Source organism: Aythya ferina (genome assembly GCF_964211825.1).
Source record: "Aythya ferina genome assembly, chromosome: 16".
NCBI lineage: Eukaryota > Metazoa > Chordata > Aves > Anseriformes > Anatidae > Aythya > Aythya ferina.
This window is the reverse complement of record NC_140315.1, coordinates 7,665,770-7,684,801: the sequence shown is the minus strand read 5'-3', so window position 1 is coordinate 7,684,801 and position 19,032 is coordinate 7,665,770. Positions and strand designations below refer to the sequence as shown.

General features: G+C 38.5%; 1 protein-coding gene across 5 annotated transcripts in view; it reads right to left on the bottom strand.

The window, feature by feature from the left end:
• The window catches only part of LOC311445542 (uncharacterized protein), a 260,556-nt gene that overhangs the window by 27,799 nt on the left and 213,725 nt on the right, over positions 1-19,032 (bottom strand). Inside the window, exons 7-10 of one of the 5 annotated variants that reach the window (XM_084537772.1) lie at positions 16,282-16,532; positions 4,423-4,525; positions 1,946-2,020; positions 233-844 (exon numbers count right to left, since the gene is read on the bottom strand). In XM_084537772.1, coding sequence (XP_084393898.1) covers positions 16,438-16,532 — 95 coding nt within the window. In that variant the 3' untranslated portion in view covers positions 233-844; positions 1,946-2,020; positions 4,423-4,525; positions 16,282-16,437. Of the gene's footprint in view, positions 1-232; positions 845-1,945; positions 2,021-4,137; positions 4,526-12,772; positions 12,911-14,236; positions 14,300-16,281; positions 16,533-19,032 lie in introns of those variants that run through there. The other 4 variants (XM_084537778.1, XR_014698497.1, XM_084537773.1 and 1 more) reach the window with 4 other exon arrangements.

The following is a 19,032-nucleotide window of genomic DNA, read 5'->3' as shown; positions in this document are numbered from 1 at the left end:
AAAGGATATTTGGTGATGGTATCTTGCATAGTTTGTCCCCTCTGCACCATGGCAGGATTGATTGCTTTATCACTAAATGATCCCTGATGGATGAGTATTGGGTCTAGGCATCAGTTAAAAGTGAGGATGATAATTCAGTTTTACTGATGCCACTGAAGGGGGAAGTTAATCTATTAAATTGTTTAGAAGTTTTACAATTTCCCATAAAGTGTTTAAAGCCGGGCTTCTCAACCTTTGCCACTTCATGACCTGCTCTTTCTTCTTATCCTCCTTTTTATCCATGCATATAGCCTGGTGGTCTCCAGCACAGCTTTGAGGGAAGCAAGGTGGTTCTTTCTCTGTTAAGGACAAAAAGGATCTCATATACAGATCAAAAGGAATGGAGAGATTTGTTACAAGCATTACAAATTATAGGAGCTAATAATCTGAGGTGGTTTGTGTCACACTGAAATGTCTAGGCTCTGACAGCACCTGTATGGGATCCTTGCCTGGATCAGGGTGTGCTCCCGGGTTTGCTCTCATCTGCATGAGGTACTTGCAGGAAACATCCTTGTGCATGTATGGCAAGGGGTTTAACACCCCTTGGCACATCTGTTCAGCTTGGCACACTCAGGCTGACTCCTCTGCACCTGGAAACATGTATCCAAATACTTCACAGAGGTGACTGGCTGGCATGCAGGGTGACAGAATCATACCAAGCCAGGCCAGTTGCCCTTGACAAGAATGAACAGAGTGAGAATTGGGCCTTTTGGAGGCACAGCTTCTGCCCTGGGGTGATGCTGCTCTGTGGTACCTCAAAGGCAAGGCTTGTGCAAAGCCACCCTAGCCCCAGAATGATGCGGCACTGGGACATGCAAATGAGAAAAAAAAATAGAATAAAAGAAATTAATATTTGACATGTACAAACATATGCACATAAATATAAATACATTTATATCTAAAATCAAATAGTTTTTCCCCAGAGTGAGTGAGCTCTATTTGCTGCTTGGGTTGTGCCGTCACTCATGAGGATGATTGTAGAGCCCCTGAAATTACAATACAGCCTTTTACCCACACTGGTGCCACCCATTTACCCACCGTGTCTAATGTTGATTAGGAAGGTGTCTGAAAGCTCAGCAGAGGAAAAAGCTAGAGGGCAGAATTATAGCAGTGGGGAGAGACAAAGATAGAAAAGAAGGGAAGGGATATTATCAGCATGTTACATTTTTGTGCAAGAAGTCTTATACTATTAAGTTGTTTTGAATAATGCGACTGACAACTGTCATGAAGAAAAGTTGCCTTTGTTGGACACCACCTTGAAGTATCCAATTTAGTCTGTGTCTGACATAAACACAAACATTTGTTTGAAACATGCCAGTGATAAGATTAATCAGAAATTCAGCTATGCTGGGAAACCAATGGAGGAGTGTCCTGCTGTTTTAAGATCAGTAGGAATTGCCACAGAAAAGTTATCTGATTTGCAAACAAGTTACCAGACTGCTGTTTTCCCTATTAATCAGGTTAGAAGGGTTTTAGGAAAAGATGAAAATTTAGTAATGAAAAGATGAGAAAGTATTTTAAAACCAACAGTGACTATTGATAGGATGGCATAGTAGAGAATGGATTGCTGACAGACAGTGGTACCAGACCAAAGCTCCTCTGTGTACAGTTGGTCCTTTTAATGAGCTGAGCACGTCCTCAGTTATTGCTAGCAGTGCAGGAATAGGTCAATTAATGGAGCTATCTGGGTATTTTCATTTTTTATTTATTTTATTTATTTATTTATTTATTTATTTTTGCCTTAACAGGTATTCATTGGAAATTGCCGATTATTTAGAACCATTTATTGTGTAGAAATGTGTCAGTTTTGAATAAATGTTTGTCAGGAAGACTTCTTGAGTTTCAAGTAGATTTTCTGGTGAAAAACAAAATAAACCTCAGAACCACATGTAGCTAAGACACTCACCAGTGGTGGAGATGAGAGTTCAGATGCCTCCATGATGTTGGTTGCTTGTTTAAAATTCCTCTGCCATAGATTTTCCTTCCACAGGCCAAATAGTGAGAGGACAATAAATTAGATATTAGAATATTTGGAATACTTTTTCCAGCACAGCAAAACACTATCCAGAAGTTCTGGTTGGGTAGTGGGAACTAGGTAATACTTCCACATCACATTTAATTCAACAGCAGCCACTAACTTTTACAATTCCCCATTGCATGCTTGCATTGGCCAAATTGCAGATGAATAATTGTGATCCGTTTGAAAACTGATGTTTGGGAATGCCATTTGATGAAGACACAGAGGTATTGTGTCCTCTTCCCCCCTTGGCACCAACTTCCTTCTAAGTGGAGGCAGATAGTCCTGGACTATTCCTGTGTGCACCATCAAACCTCCTGCCTGTGCAGCTAAGTGTTGCCCTGGAGAATATCTTCTTACACCTGAGCATAAAAACTTAATTTGTACAAGCAGGACACATTTTGGGAATAGTAATTTCGCTTTCTGTACTAGCACTTATTCGGTCTCTGTACCAGTACTCACCTGCAGAACATCAGTACACTGGGGAAAATATTTCCCTGTGCACAGGATCTTCAGAAATGATTTTTAAGCAGCAATAACAAAGTCAGAATGATGTTCACTATTCAGAGAGCAAATAAACCTTCATTTCAGAGCAAACATACTGGTTAAATAAATAAAAATATTACTAACATTGTCTGTTAGCTCAAAGCCTCAATTCGTCCTTTGCAGACCTCTGGATTACTCAGGGAGAAGAGGAGAAAGAATCAATTCAAATGACAATAAACAAAAATATGGAAAAAGATATGATTTGGATAAAGTAAAATTTTGACTGCATCTTTGCCCGAGAGCAAAGATTGTTTGTTTCTGAGCAGATTTTTTTTTTTCCACATTTCTGAAAATTTTGAATAATCTTTCCTAGAAATTAAAAATAATTGTGCTTCTTCTTCACTCCCTGATTCAGGGATTTAAAACAGTATGGTGAGTAAAGTACTATAAAAAACAAAGAACGTGAAAGGACATTGAAAGTCTGGTGAATAAGGGAAAACCTGAGATTCAAAGATCTGGGTTCAGTTTGAAGCACTGTTACAGAACTGCTTAGAGAATGGGCAGAGTAATTTACTACTGAAGCCTTAACTTCCTTTTCTGCCCTAATTTATTTAGAGTATAAGAGAATCTGACTGTAGAGAGAGGCATGCTGAATCCCTTAGTGCTATTGTAACAAAACAACAATAACAATAGTCACTATTTTTTTTTTTTTTTTTTTGGTCTCCGAGTGATGATTCTTACTTGGCTTTCACTCACAGGCTTGGGGTGTGTGTGATTTTCTTCTATACATACAGTTGCTTTTACAATTATTCAATAGACTTCCAGACTAAATGCCCAACTCATACCTATTTGCACACATGCAAACCAGATGGGTAAACAGTTGCAAACTTCTGACTCAGCATACATTCAGAGTTAGGTGTTTTAACTCGATCCTATAAACCTTTTGAATTTCCCCCCCTAGAATCAAAAAAATTGAAATGCTGACACTAGTCAGTATTTAAAGTTTTCCCTTGACAGATTAGCTGCAAAGCACAGTGCTTGGTACTCACACACCGAACAATTTTTGTTTGCAAGTAAGCAAGTCCTTCAGTTTGTTGGCCTCCTTGACTGTACGTCTGCTCTGTGCTGACATTGCTTTTGGGCTGCGTTTTCTAACTCTATCCTGCCGTCATGGCCTGAAAAACTGAATGCATGATACAAAATTTTCATTTTTGCTCTGGATACGAACAGCTCTCTTGCAGCGAATACCAGGAACCCTGGGACAGAGCTGCCCTGAGAAAACATCTGTAACCTGCTGGCATCCTGGCAGGAGTCCCTGGGGAGCTCAGGAGTGTGTTCATGGCACACATGCCATTAGAGGGCAGTCAACACTGCTTCCAGTAGCCTCTAAAATCATCTGTTTCTCTGCCATGTTTAATAGGCTTTGTCTGGTACAGGGCAAACCCCATTAGGCATGAAAAGGCAGAGCTATGTAAAGGAACTTGCACTGACAGCCTGTTAAATGAATAAGATTCTGCAGGATAGTGGGATTCAGCTGTTTTGGAAAAAAGATACACATACAGACACACACTTTACATGTTTTCTCCTTTTTTTTTTTTTTTTTTTTTTTTTTTTTTTTTTTGTCAGCATAGAAATAGGATCTCGGTTTGCTGAATATATTCTTAGCTGCTCTGTGCTATCACTCACTGCTAGCACTGCGATTGCTGTTTTGCCTGTGTTGGCCCAACCAGATGAAATAATACTCCCATGGCATGGTAAAATACATTTTTGCCATGTCTTCTGATGCTTTGATTTTACAGAATTATGTCTTATCAAAAGATGTTCTTGGGATTGCAATTATAAGTGCACGTGGTCAGTTGTACCTCTAGGAGCTCACTTACCCATGCAGGAGGTGTTCAGCCTCTTCAAGAGGGCTCGCTCAAGCCTTGCAGCATGACTCTGCGCTCAGTCACTGCCGGTTTCATCCACTGCCACTGGGCTTGCCTTGTTTAACATGGGATGGAAGTGTGAATAGTAAAATCATATACTTACAGATGTGTAGTTTAAATAATTTAAGCTTCCCTTGGTGGTGAGAACATAAGGTAGCTTTTGCCCTTGTAATTTCACTAAAAAAAAATCTTTGTTTCTTTTTCACTTAAATCCATGGATAACAAAGTTGGATTTTTGCTGAACTATCCTTATCCTATACAGTGAATGGGGTAAGTGCTCAACTCTGGCCACAACTCCAAGTGATAGTAAGAGGCTTGGGAAAAAGGGTCTTTTAGGTGCGTTTCTGTGTCTACAAATCTTGTTACAGACACTGTACGCAGCTGGTTTCATTAAGATTAGGACTGCAATCATTTTTTGCTGACTCGGTCAGTTTGAGCTTTTCTAGCAGAATTTCTCTAGAGGGCAGTAAGGATTCAAAGCTGCCTCAGTGGAAGCGTGTGTATATATATATATTTTGTAGAAATGACAGATCATCTTTGCACAGCGGTAAAGGTTACAAGAGTGGGTGCACATGTTGCAGTGTAGGGTAGAACAGCTAAAAGCACATAAAGCATACTGTACACTCTTCCTTCTCATAGCATCACCCAGGCTGATATTTCATTGCACATTTGTATTCCAAATTACTTAAAGTATTCTGCTTTTAATCTTGTTGAGAAAGGGCCTTTTTGTTAGGGAAGATTCAGTTCGGGTTAGTGGAGGGCATGGTAACAGGGATACAAATTGGAGAAATAAGACAAGGGTACACATGGAAACCTTTGATTAACACCCTCGAGGGCTGAGACTAGAATTTCTTCTGTGACTCCTACCTACTACTTCCAGAAAACTGGGGATACAAAACCTAGACCTAGGTCATGATACAGTGTATGTGATCATTCTCTGGCTACAGTATTATGTTTTACAGTGGAAAATTTAAGAATACATGTACAATACCTGCTATGAAGGATATAATGCCTGCTGGATATTCACAAATTAGGTAGACTTACTGGCCAGAAAGACATCAGATAATACTGAAGATATGAAAGTTTTGGAGCTCTTTTGCACCATCTCCATCATCTTTGCACACTACTTGAAACTGATGCAGAGAGGGCACCTGATGAGGCAGAGCTACAGGAAACTGAACTGCAGCAGTTGTACACTGCAGAAACAAGGGCAGGAGAAGCCAAGCAGGGCTAAGAGGCAAAAGGAAAAGCATGTGTGAGGTAACAGGTCTGCCAAAAAATACCTTTTCTGGTTTAGAGCAAAATGTTGGATGAGAAATAACTTTGGTTATACTTTTTGACTGGGTGAATGAAAAATTCTTGTTTTACTTCACAGAACTAAAAAAGTAGGTGAGCAACTGGAGCTGGGTATCAGTTTGCTGTTTTAGAGGCTTTCTTATGAAGAATATACTCTGATTCAGACAAATCCCTGACAAACTAAGCTAGAGACAACTTAATGAAGTATGGGCTGTTTGTTTGTTCTTTCATTCTTTTTTTTTTTTTTTTTTTCCTTCTCTTTCTTTTTTTTTTTTTAAACAGCCATTAATTTTGTGAGCACAACTTGCAGGAATTAGCTTGTTGTCTGTATCCTCACAGCAGACAATTGACTGCATCTCCAAATTTGTGGGTTCAAAATAGGAGAATGGGATAAATTCACACCCACATCGTCTTATGAACCAAATAAATCACTTAGGAAAACAACTTCTCATGAGTTCCACACAATTGCCGTTTTTAAGAGTTCATAGCTCTTTTCTCTTTGTCTTGTCCGCAGATTTAGTTTTGAACACTCCAGAAACAAAGCAGAACATAATATGTTTTGTGGCTCAGGTTCTTCTAGCTTTACTCACAATGAGCAGTACCATAACCTCCCAGCACAAACACCCCCATCCAGGAGTGTGAGATCTAAAAGTAGTGGGTTATACACATGTATATTTTCAATTCTGTAATGATTTTACTGCAGAATTATCTTTGTGTCAATATATTTAATGATGACCTTGCTGCACATGTGGTCATTTGTGTGTTCAGCACTGTTCTGATGAATTAGAAGCTTCTGTGTCTTGTGTCTGAATGAGTTGAAATGTAGGAATAGTGTATGTGCACCCGTTGCAATAGACCTGTTCTTTAGACTCCCCCATTGTCTGCCATCACTATTCCTCTGATTTCATGGTATTAGAAACATGTGAATGCCCTGAAAATATTTTACAAGGACCTTCCAAGAAAATGGTCACACAGCAGACTGAAGTTTTGCTGTATCTACTTCTGTCCAACTGGCCATAATATAAAGTAATAAGTGTGCATGATGCATACAGAGGAAGTTCAGTTCTTGCCTTTGTTACATTAATCCTGGTGGGATAGTAGAGCAGAATATCCAGAGTAAGAATCTTGGAATACAGCTGAGCAAGCTAAGGTTCAGTCAGGACACACCAAAGACCGTGCAGGAAAACAGGTGGCCAGAAAAGGTTATTGATAAATATATCACAGCCAACACTTGACAATAAGGTGTCCCTACTTAAAACTGAAATTGAAGCTGTTTATTAGGCTTCATGATGCCAAGAATAACAAAAGATCTTTGTGCGATTCTATAATATCTTTACATAACATAATAGAGCCTATCTCAATTTCAGTGTATTAAACATTTACTACTGATTTTAAATAGAGCAGGTGTGGTTAAATTTGAGCTGTGTTGTTTTCAGCCAGATGCAGGCAGGCTCACATTTCTGCAGGTGCCTGTTCTATCCATATAACAAGACATAAAGCTCAGAGGTATGAGAGGTACAATCAGAGGTATAAAACTCAGAGATCTCGTTGTTTACAATGCCTAAACAAAACAGCTGAACCCTAAAATTTGAGTTCAACTTGGTGTGCAGATCTAGAGAACTTACCTGAAAACGTGATTCATAATCCAGTAATTCATGGCAGCCAGTGGATTTCTTATCTGTTACAGCAATGAGGTTCCCCAAATCCAGGTTACTAAGGAGTTTGCAGTAGCAGCTGTTACTGCTTGATAACTTTTTTTTTTTACTATTAATTTCCAAGGTGCATGTAGACATGAAGGTATGTAGCCAACCCTTCATTTCTCACTTTTTCTGCATATTAATCCAAACTCCCTCCATCCAGCAGCATCTGCAGACCTATCAACTACTTATATCTTAACTACTTACACCCATCATTGCTTTCAGTCAGACCCCTCCAGGCACTGTGTCTCAGCCTTGATTCTGATCTCCAGCCAAGGGAATGCTCAATGCACGGAGTGCTCCTGAGCCACGCAGAGCTGCTGAAGGATCTTGCAGTTGCTGAGTTGCCACTCTGTGCCCCAGGCAGGCTCTTAACCTGCAGCTTAGGCAAGGGATCTATAGGAAACAGGGAGCTTCCTCTGCACATCACATCTGAGTGGTTCTCACACCAGCCATGGTGTGCGATCATGTTTTGAGAACTTCAGACATATCATCATCAACATATGTGCAAGTGCTATGCCAATAATTAAAGATGGGGCAAAAATATAAAAAATGTCTGGGGCACTTTAAATAAACAATCAAAAAACAAATTTTCGAAACAGCTAATTCAAACAAAAAATTGAAATGGTATGAACAATAGGAGAGTGGGCTAGATTTTATTGTAAGATTATATTCTTCAGGAATACTAAATTTAGGATCTAAAGATGTTCATACTTGAATATATTTAAATAATTACTCTGTAAAATATTCATCCTACAATCTGTATTCTTGCTTTTCAGGTGTCTTAGCATCTAACAAATCTGTATGCCTGACCTTAAAAAGTATGTTTCTTTCCTGAAACAAATTTAAACAATAATGTAAGATGCCATAAAACATGAAACCGCTTATGTCAAGTCAACAGGAGATTCCTTCAAGATAATTCCTTCCATATTTACAAGACAGTTTGGAGTCTTTCGTTCAGCTTCATCCAACATTTTCACCTAAGACTTCTCTTTTCCATCATGCTCTTACTGGTAGAGTTTACTGTCTTAGGGTGTATTGTGTCAACTGCATTTTAGGAGAGGGTTAACAAACATGTTTTAAACAGCCCCCCAGCTTATTTCAGACTCAGTGCTCTAACAGTTTTGCTGGTGCAATCGTTTGCACCACGTTCACTGAACCATACTGAAGACTTGATCTCAAGTAAAAACAATCCAGGTTAGTTCACCAATCTGTCACAGGGAGAGATGCTACTAATGTAATAGGTGCTTGTTATTAGAAATGACACAAGGAATGGCTTCCTGAGCCAGGGACATTTGTTTAGATTTGAGCTTTCCCCTACTCAACTCTGAGATAAAATAGACAGTCTTCTAGGATTTTAATGCAAAACAGGTCGTAGCCCTCTGGTTTGGTTCTCAGTAGGGCACCCAAAACAACAGTTACATAACGGTGAAAAAAATGCCCTTTTTTCACCCAACACATTGCATGTGATGAAGATCATCGAGGTGCGTTTACATCAAAAATACTCAGGGAGCTTTGACTCCACTGTTAGGTTATTTGGTACAAACACTGAGGCTCATAAATAGGGGTAGAAGTACCCCTTCAAAAGAGGAATATCTACCTAAAATAGATCTATTTCAAAGGCAGTGGCCCAAGAGCAATTGCTATTTGGGGTCCTCAATATAATTCAAACAACACTATCTCTCAGAAAAAGCTTTTAGTTAAGGGGCTATGATTTTAAGAAGGCTTTATACCCCGTATGTGCACTATGGATCATGGAACTAGGAAGCAGTAAAAGTTGAGTACAGCTAGTATACCAAGGACTGACAGCATTATGACTTTTATCAGTTGTATGAGAAATAAGTCCAGTCTTAGTAAGACAGTTAAGCCAATATGACCATACTCCTATGCTACAGATTTATGGTACACAGTCCACCCTATAAAGCAATTGTTCGGAAACCAAGGGCTCGAAAATCCTTGTTCGGACAAGTAGTCCTTGTTCTCAAGTTCCATTGAACTTCCCTTGCTTTAGTCAGAACAATCCCCTGAAAAAGCACCAGACAAGTAAACAGACTGTAAGAGATCCAGGCCAACAAATATACAGCCTTTCGTGGATAGTCCAGCTTGCCTTGCAGAAGCATGCAAAACAAGAAGCCAAACATTATGAATTCATCATCTGGAAGATACGTGGACCAGCAGAGCAGACAAGGACCTGTTTATTTTTGGCTTTACTGCTTTACTGATGACATCTTCCGTTGCTTATGTCTCAGTTCCCCTCACCTACATAAATGTGTAGGTAAACCTATTTTGCAAATCCCTTTTCTATCTGGAAATGAAAAACAAATTAATGTCAAATGTTATAATGAAAATATTTTTCTGGGTTGTTCAGAATTAGTGGCAAATCAGTGCTGGACATTGTGCTCCTGGAATGTTATTTCAGTGGCACTTTTACAGCAAGAGTACTTTCCTCAAAAAATATAAAGGCTTGAAAGGATAAAGTAGATCAAGTTTAGTGGTTCGGGATCAGTCAGTTACTCAATGTTACTGCAGTTAGAAGGAGCTGAAGGGAAGATGGGTGATTTCAGCAAGGTACCTACAGGGAGATGTGTGCCAGGATTCAAGCCTGGTGATTCATAAGCTGTTCGTCAGTAGCTGTTAAATATCTGCTTTTTGCCAACGCTCACTGTTTCAGTCTGCCAAAGGTACTGGATAAACAGTCGCTGTAAAAAATTTATAGTTACTCTGGGGAAAACAAAAGCTTTTTGTGGCATAATGCAACATCATAAATTAAAACTTTTTTTTTTTTTTTAAATTAAGAAGTTACATCATGTTTTGATGTAATGTGATGTGGCAGGTCATGCTTTTAATTTTAATAAGCTTAAAAAAGAGAGAGAGAGGAAGAGAGAGAGAGAGAGATTTGGGAATATAAATATTGTTTCTGAACCTATAACATCTCTTGTTGGAGGCTAGCAAAACGGGTTCACCTCTGCCATCTGGGTTCAAGTCTTATTTCTGGAAAACAATTTGAAATGACTTCTGGAGGTATCAGCATCAGTTAATGAACAGAATTTCCACTCCACAGACCTTCCAGGAAATTGCCAAACAGTATTAGCACTTCTACATTATTTGTCATACTTAGGTATTGTTGTGCTTTAAAAAGCACTGTCATCTCTAGCTTACCTTTTTTTGAAGTGCCCTGTAACTTCCAGGTATCTTCAATTTTAAAGATTCCAGTAGGAGAGACCCAAGACTGTATCACAAAGGTGCTTAAAGCGAGTTCCCACTGATTTCAGGAGCAGTTGTGGGACTCCAGATGCATCTCTGAATAGTCAGTCCTTAAGCAGAGGCATCTCATTTTGGACTTCAGAAATGAAACCCATCAGATGAGCAGTGACTTGAAACTGCAGGCCTTTTTGGCATCATAAGGCTATGACAGGGAGAAAAATTCATGTACCTTTAAACTGATGTGAGCTATCTGCACATCTCAGACTAGGTCCACAATTAGGAACAGTGCCCTGAAGCTTGTGAGTGATAAACTTGGGTCCTCTTTTCTTTTCCACATAATTTATTTAATTATTTTTTAAATTTATTTATTTTTTTATGCATGAGCTATCACAAAGGGTCATATCTTGACTTGAACCTTTGGTCACTATTATAAGGAATATAAAGGGTCAAACAAACTGCAGGACTACCACAAAAGGGAAAAAATCACTTATTCAGAATTTAACCTTCTGATTTTTTTTTTTTTTAATTTTTTCCCCACCAGCTCAATGATGGTGTGAACCCTGCATTTATTTAGTCATATCTGACACAACTTTCCTAGGTGGCCTTTGCTCTGTTCTCACAGACTTGGTCTGATTTCACCATATGCGACTTTTGGAGGGGGATTGCCCTCATCGCACATTGGCTTTGGCTGCAGAGGAATCCTGGAGCTCTTGTTGCCTCTGTTGGCAGAAACCTGGCACTTTCTGGAGGAGCCTTGCATAAGCCTTGGGAGAATGAAATAGGAAATGACTACTGCAACACAGCTGAGTAATGTGGTTCATTTCAAGCTGCTCAGACAACCACCTCACCCTCTGCTAAGCCCAAGGTAATTGGTTTGGGGCTGTTTAGGGCAGTTGCCTTTCATTCTCCTTTCTGATTTCTTTTTTCAGTCCTCCTATTTATTTCCATAATAGTTCATTTTTCCATTCGAACTCTCATTTTTATATTTTTAATCATATTCAGAATAGAGGAAATAGGGTGACCCATTGTCCTCATAAGTGACATCTAGTCTGTGACTTGACTGACAGGAGGTACCATTAGAATAAGCATCCCTTCCCTGATTGAGACTATCCATGTTAACATTTCTGTTCTCTGGGCTATATATTTGATCTTACATAGCTGTAAATTATGAGTGACTCCATCAAAGTCAGAGGCATTACTCCAGTGCTAACATGGTGTAGGTCAGCTCAGATTCATGCTTTTGGGATTTCAGATGTCTCACTAGGGCTCCTGTTGCATTTCTGGCCACTTCTTCCATTCAATTTTGTATATGCTTAGAGTAAGCTGGCAAAAGTAGCTGATACGTAAGCTTATCACAAAAATCATTGCCTTGAATTTCTTGGAGATCAGGTTCATGCTGGTATTTGAACTAGGCTATGAAGACAGAAATGTACAGTACATTGCCACATTGTAAGTCATATCAGGGCAATATCAAAACAGAGTAAAAGTTAAACAAAACATCTGAAATAATTTTCTCTGTGTACACAGAGTATGTCTCCTTGGAGTAAAACTGATATTTCAATTCAGAGTTCACGTGGAAGGTAAACTACTGGAGACAGAGAAAGTTCAACATAATGAGCTGAAGAGAACAGGACTAGATCAAACATTACCAAAGTTAAACTGTATGTGGGAAAAGATTTTGTCTTCAATTCCACAACTTTACACTCATGTTATGTGAATGATTTTAGTACTGGCAATTTCTTTCCATTAGAGAAAAGCTAGGAATGTTAGAAGAGGGCTCTGTGGAAAACGATGAGGAATGCAGAGTTTTGATTCATGTGAGAAGGAATATGCTCACTAGGAATAAAGTTTAGAAAACTCATTTCAGGAGGTTCAAAACCACAATGAGATCAAAAGTTACATGATCAGTGTAACTGTGGGAAAACACAGTAAGTAGCTGGAGAAACTGGTACATAGGGAAAGTAGGAAGGGTCAAAGGTGGGTGAGTGCATAAGGCTCTGTGTAACTGATAGAAAACAGAAAAAAGGTCTTTAAGAACTTCATACTTTGTATTCTCTTAGATAATGAGAACATAAAACGTCTGGTTCTCGTCTTTTTTACACTTATATAAAATTAGGATCAACTCAACAAGTTAATGGAGTTACATAGGTTTAAATCTGGCATAAGTGAGATAAGAAACAGGCCCATCAGTTCATTAAGGACTTCATTAACTGTGACTGGAATATCTTGCAGTGCCTGTGTTCCTGCAAATAAAAACATGCATTTGAGGCCACAGGAAGGTATTCTGCATGCCCTAATGTGTATGCGTCCAACTAGCTGCCTATTTTAAAGTCAGAAGCTAGAGGGCTCTGTATAGTTGCATCTATGTGGGTGAATATGTATTTGTACAATTGCCGGACTTGCGAAATAACATAGATGCACACCCAGGTGGGTCTAACCTATCTTGGTAGCAAACTGAGCACAGAAAAGTTGGTGTAGGTCTGCATGCACACAAGACATTCCATTTAATTTAAGTTTGTCATGACTTCTTGGCTTGCAAAATTATCCTGTTTATGTTTATCTCACTCACATCCAAGTTAAATATATAACTACTTTCCACTCTTCTGTGCTCTCTGCAGAGGGATATGCTTATGGTCTTATGATGCTACTCAACCCACTCTATACCAATTTTACTCAAACACCAAAAAAAAAAAAAAAAAAAAAAAAGGGTATATTAAAAAAATCCATCCACAGGAAGGATCTGAAAAGCAAAGGAACAAGCAGCTCCTTCAAAACTTCATTCCCCTTCATGATTGATGGGCTCCATTACTTCAACTTTGCTGTTTGATCAAATGGTAAATCATGTAAATACACCATGCATGAGTGTCAAAGCAATTTTAAAGAACTGAATTTTTTTGTTTAAGTTATAGGTCAAGCAGCAATTTCCCAGAACAACCCCTCATGAAAGCAAAGATTTTCTTCCTTTTAAGCACACATCAGACCAATCTAATTTACTAGGGAGAAAATTCACTTTAGTGCAGAAGGACAATCCAGACGTATACACTACTTACGCCCTTGTTAAGTGAAAATTGGGATAAGTGGTACTAAGTGGGTGCATAGATCTTAAGCTTGTCCTCTTCAATATGGTGAATTTTACCCTTAATACGAAGTATAAGTAGAGAATCAGCATTGTCTAGATTCTTCTGAGGACCATTAACACATAGCTGAGTTTCACCATAAAGATGCAACAGAAAATGTAAATTAATTGAGTGCTGTTTTACCAGTTATATACTTCTCACTTATTACTTCTCACTTGTAAACTGTGGACTCTATTATGTCTTGTCCAAATTATGCTGAACAAAAGGTTTTGAATTAATTTCTATCATTCCTTCATGGGCTTTCCCTATGCATTTCTGCTCATTTTCTGCTATTTCTTCTGCTGAAAATTTATTGTATCACAGAGAAATATTGCAGAAAATTTAGTCATGTGCCTTGCTACATTTGTCTTTGAGAAGGTCTACTTCAACAAAACAGAATTCAAGGGAAGGCAAATGAAGCTCAGCAACACATATTCAATACAAGCACCCAAACCAGACTAGATGACAGCTATGGTTCCAGGACTCATTGAAAGACTGATGACTGTGGCACTCAACCTGGAAAAAAGAGGGAATTCCAAGTATGTCTGAGGTAGGAAGAGCACCAGAGGACAGCTTGACTGGAATTTTCAAGCAGTTCTATAAATGTGGGTACTGCTATGCTGCAATCGAGCAATATAATGTTTATATGACCACAGCATTTGACTTATTTAAACAATTTACTGTTAAATCTTGTTAAAAGAGAACTGATTACCAGGGCTGGAATCACTGATTTTTAAGTTGAAAATGTAGAGGGAAATTTGATTAGTTTGATTTTCAGTTATTTATGTATTCAGGCACTCTGTTCCAGTTTTTCTTGTTGGGTTCTTACACTTGTTTGCCAATCTGGCTTTATGCATATAAGTCCCATTTAACCACCAGGACTGAGGTTCCGTAGCATACAAGTCCTTCCTTTATACAGCACATCCAGACAAGTAGAAGGCCCAATTCTCTGATTCCTAAGGTATATCACTTCTATTATTCAGACTGCTGTAACTCTTAAAATGAACAGAGATGCAGCTCTGCAATGGAGGATGATGCCAGAGAATACATGTATATAATGCCAGCCATAGGGTTGCACACACTCTCCTTCCTGGAGAGGAGACAGAAATGGCCTTCGATGATGGTTGCAGCACAATTCCCACAAAGTTTTTCAAAACGGTGGACTGACTCTGCTCCTCTCAATTTCATCACATTCCTGGTTCCCAGAGATGGTCTCTTACTGTTTCATTACCATCTCCAAATCTCATGGCAATATGAAGGAAAATAAGTCTCTTGAGAGCATTTCATTAGATGTTCAGAAGTAGGTGGCTTGAATTGTTATTTAAGCTTGGAAAATTCCCTCTTGTGGTTTTCTCTTTTTCCAGTTTGACCCCAAATCAATCTTATATCTGGTTCAAAAAGCCTCATTGTCCCAGGGAAATTTAAATGACACCTCTATGTGAGAATTAGTGATTTTGGCTCATGCCCTAATACCATATCATTGCTTTATACATCAAAAGAATGTCCTCTGACACAGACATTGGTTTACCTTAGCTGGAGTGACTCATCATTTTCCCACAATTAAATTTTTGAGCTCTAATGCAAAGCAGACTTATCTGCTTTGACAGGACAGTACGGAATAAACAGAAAAGACTAAATTTGTATTGGCAGCTACCACTGCGCTGCAGTTATGAGTAATACAGCATAACTAGAAAGGACACCAAGAAATCAAAATAGATTCAACTTGCTAGAGAACCAAAAAAGAAGAAATATCTGATAATCCCCAGTAACTGACTATTCAGTATTGTATCGAGACACTGGCTGGGAACAGCAACAAGAAAGCATTGTAAATCCTCTTCCCTTCCCTTCCCTTCCCTTCCCTATTAAGAAATTATTATTTCCTTTAAGAAATTAAGAAATTATTATTATTAAGAAAAAACAGAGGGAAGCCTTCCCTTCTCTCTGTTTTTTTTTTTTTTTTTTTTTTTTTTTTTCTTAATAATAATAATAAATAAAATAATTATTATACACATATATACACACCACTCTTTGGGTAATTTCTGTGTGCACTACATATACTGAGGGGAAAAAAAGTCCTCACGCTCTGGACTAATTTTCAAACATGGCAATTTCCCTGAGCCTATATCCATCCTCACTCGGACCAGCATTTCCCGCAGAGTCTCCATCTGCACAGCTCTCCATTTCCCACTACCAAAGCAGGATGCTGGGATGTTGCCCTTGTGTGACCCTCCCGCAGCTACACCAACAGAGAAGCTAGACACCTCTGTGGTAGATGGACTCTGGTGAGTCCAGGAAGCCTCACTAAAAAACATTTATTCCTACATTGGGTTAATTTCAAATTGCATTTCTTCTGGCTACATCCTGAAGGCAGTTACATGGTTCCACAGCTGCTTTCTCGCCATGTGGAAGGGGACATCTGTCACACCTGGGAATGCTACTGGAGATATGGTAAGGAGGAGGGAAGCTAATTTGTACCTCCAACATCAGTTGAATCTTACCTTGGAGATACTTCACCATGGACAGGAGTTGACTCAAACTCAGCATCTTCAGAAAAGTATCTTCATCAATCTTCTACTGGAGAAAACACACACACTGAATTCAGATGGTTCATGCCAGGCCCCTAGGCCCTGTGTTTCTGGCGGGCTGGGTGGCAGTCAACCAGAAATGCTGGGCACTGGAGACATAATACAGAATTCTGGTTTTACGATTGCATCACACTGCTCCAGATTTCCAGGTAAAATTATCGCATCTGTGAACACAGATCAATAAACAGCATGTACAAATGAACAGGACTACTTGGCACATGCTTAAGCAAATTAGGACATGATTACATACAGTTACAAATTTGGATTCCAAGCCTTTGTACACTTCTCTTGTGATATTTTGTAATTGCTAATTGCAACAATATACCCTGTGCAGGGTATGTAATTCAACATGACGTGTTTTTAGCAGCAGGTGAATAAGATCAGTTTTTGAAACAGCAAAATTATTGCCAATGTTGAGAGAATTAGATAAAAATGCAAAGACCAAAGAGCCTTGTTCATATCAGAAATCAACACAAGCTGGAATAAATACAGAAAACTGTTAACTTTATATGACAATAAATAATTTAATTAGTTTATAAGAGAACAGAATGGCTTGGCTGGGTTTTGACTCTAGCATCCTAAACAGGGTAGCAGTAGCATATAGCTCCACTTGTATACTTGTACTTCAAACGACTCACCTACTTTATTATATGTTTAATCTGGAAACCTTTGAATATTAGTATATCAGACACAAATTTATCTTTTAAAAAACTCACTGCCCAGTGCATGAAGAGGTGGCATTGTGCTGTTTATATGAAAAAAAAAGAAAAAAGTATCTGAAGTCTGCTAGTGTGATTTCACTGCTGGATTACATCTAGTCTAACTTTTGGTTCTCAAAGAACACTTGGCATCCTTTATTTAAAACTAGTTTCAACCTTCATTTGATACCTTACATCGTATAAATGATGACTGGATAAAGCCCTGGCAGCTTCAATAACACTGTGGGAATGCAAGTTTTAACCTTAAAGTCTGCATTGCAAGCTTTGGGAAGTTGGTCAGACAGTTATACGAACCAGATAAGATGTGTCAACAATGTCCTGTGCCATCAGTATGCAAAGATTAGTTCTCTAGAGAAAGATGAACAGACATGGCTCTGTGCCAGCGTGTTTTTGGACTGCCATGAAGAGGTCTTCACTTTTAATTAATTTTTAAATACAAAGCATTGAGGATGTGCTAGGCTTAATGAGATGTATAGGACCACCTCCCATTTCTCATCTTCCTACATGAAACAACAGTTGATAGCTGTAATACAAGAGTACCTCCACATGTATATGCTTGAGTAAAATAAAACATAAATAACATAGATGGGACCAGGTCAGCACATATCCTGCAGGAAACACTGTGGTTGGAGATTTTTTTCACAGATCATCATAAAGTGATCAGACAATTCTAGGCTTTCCCAAGCTACATGAATTCTGGATCTTAGTCTACAACCAAAATGAAGAGCGATACGTATTTTCTAGTTAGAGTGCATGTTCTGCCTTTCTCTGTAGCAGGTCCTAAGACTTTTCTGCTGCATTAGGTCTTGGCTACACCAGCTGGGCCTTAAACATATTATGCAAGCAGCCCAATTCAGTTGTCTATCTTCAACTTCTTTCAGGCACTCAGATCAGTAAATAATACAGCAACCAGACATTTATCATAAAGTCATGGAAGTTGCAATTAAACTTAAAGACATAACAAAACATAAAAGAAAAGGTTTAATGTGAGCGTTCTCTCTCTTACCTAAGTTTTACCTAATGCTGGGTGCTGAGACCTGTTATCCTCTAGCCCTCCAAGACAGTGACTGTGTCAGTTTGCTCCTCATAAATAAATCCCTGATAAACTGGCCATCACCTTAGAACAGAAGGAGTTTTTAACTGATTATAGCCCTTTTGATCTATTTGCCCCCTGTCATGCTGAAACACCTGTATAATTTTGGCTGGAGCCTGGAAGGAGTATTTCACAGCTCATAGCTCATGCATTGTTGCTTAACCCCCTGCCCTGTTTACCAGAAGTAGTTTTATCTAGATTTTTGGTGCTGACTCCCTGCTTATTTCCTAACAATCAATTAATAAATGAAACTCACATATACATATATATGTACACACAGAGTAAATATAGTAATAAACATCCATGACCAAAGTCAGTCACATGCAGCATTCACAAAATAATGCCACAGTCCCATGTCCTTCACACTTTTGTTTTCCCTTTAAGATTCTAAATAAGGAATAATGAACATCAACATCCAGTTATTCAGTAAACCAAAGCATATAAGCAATTAAATTAAATTAAATTAAATTAGCACAGCCAAGCAAACAAAGCAGTAATCATTCAAGTCCTCTATTTAGGTTGCAGCCATAATGATAGACTGAAGATTAACAATACATTCCAGTAAGACAATTAGTATTAATTTTTTATTTTTTTTTTGAAAAATCTTAAACACTAAGTAAATATTCTTTTTTTTTTTTTTTTCTTTTTTTTTTTTTTTTTTTTTTTTCCACAAAAGATTCCTTTTAAATAGTCTTTCCCTCTCTTTTCAAAACGTGACAGATCTCAGGCAGAATTGATCTTTCCTAAGCTTCATGTTACTGGAGTATATTCAGCATTATCTTCTCCATACAGTTTTAGCTCCTATTCTCCTGGGAGTCTCCACCACTTTCCTTGAATGTACTAAAACAAGGA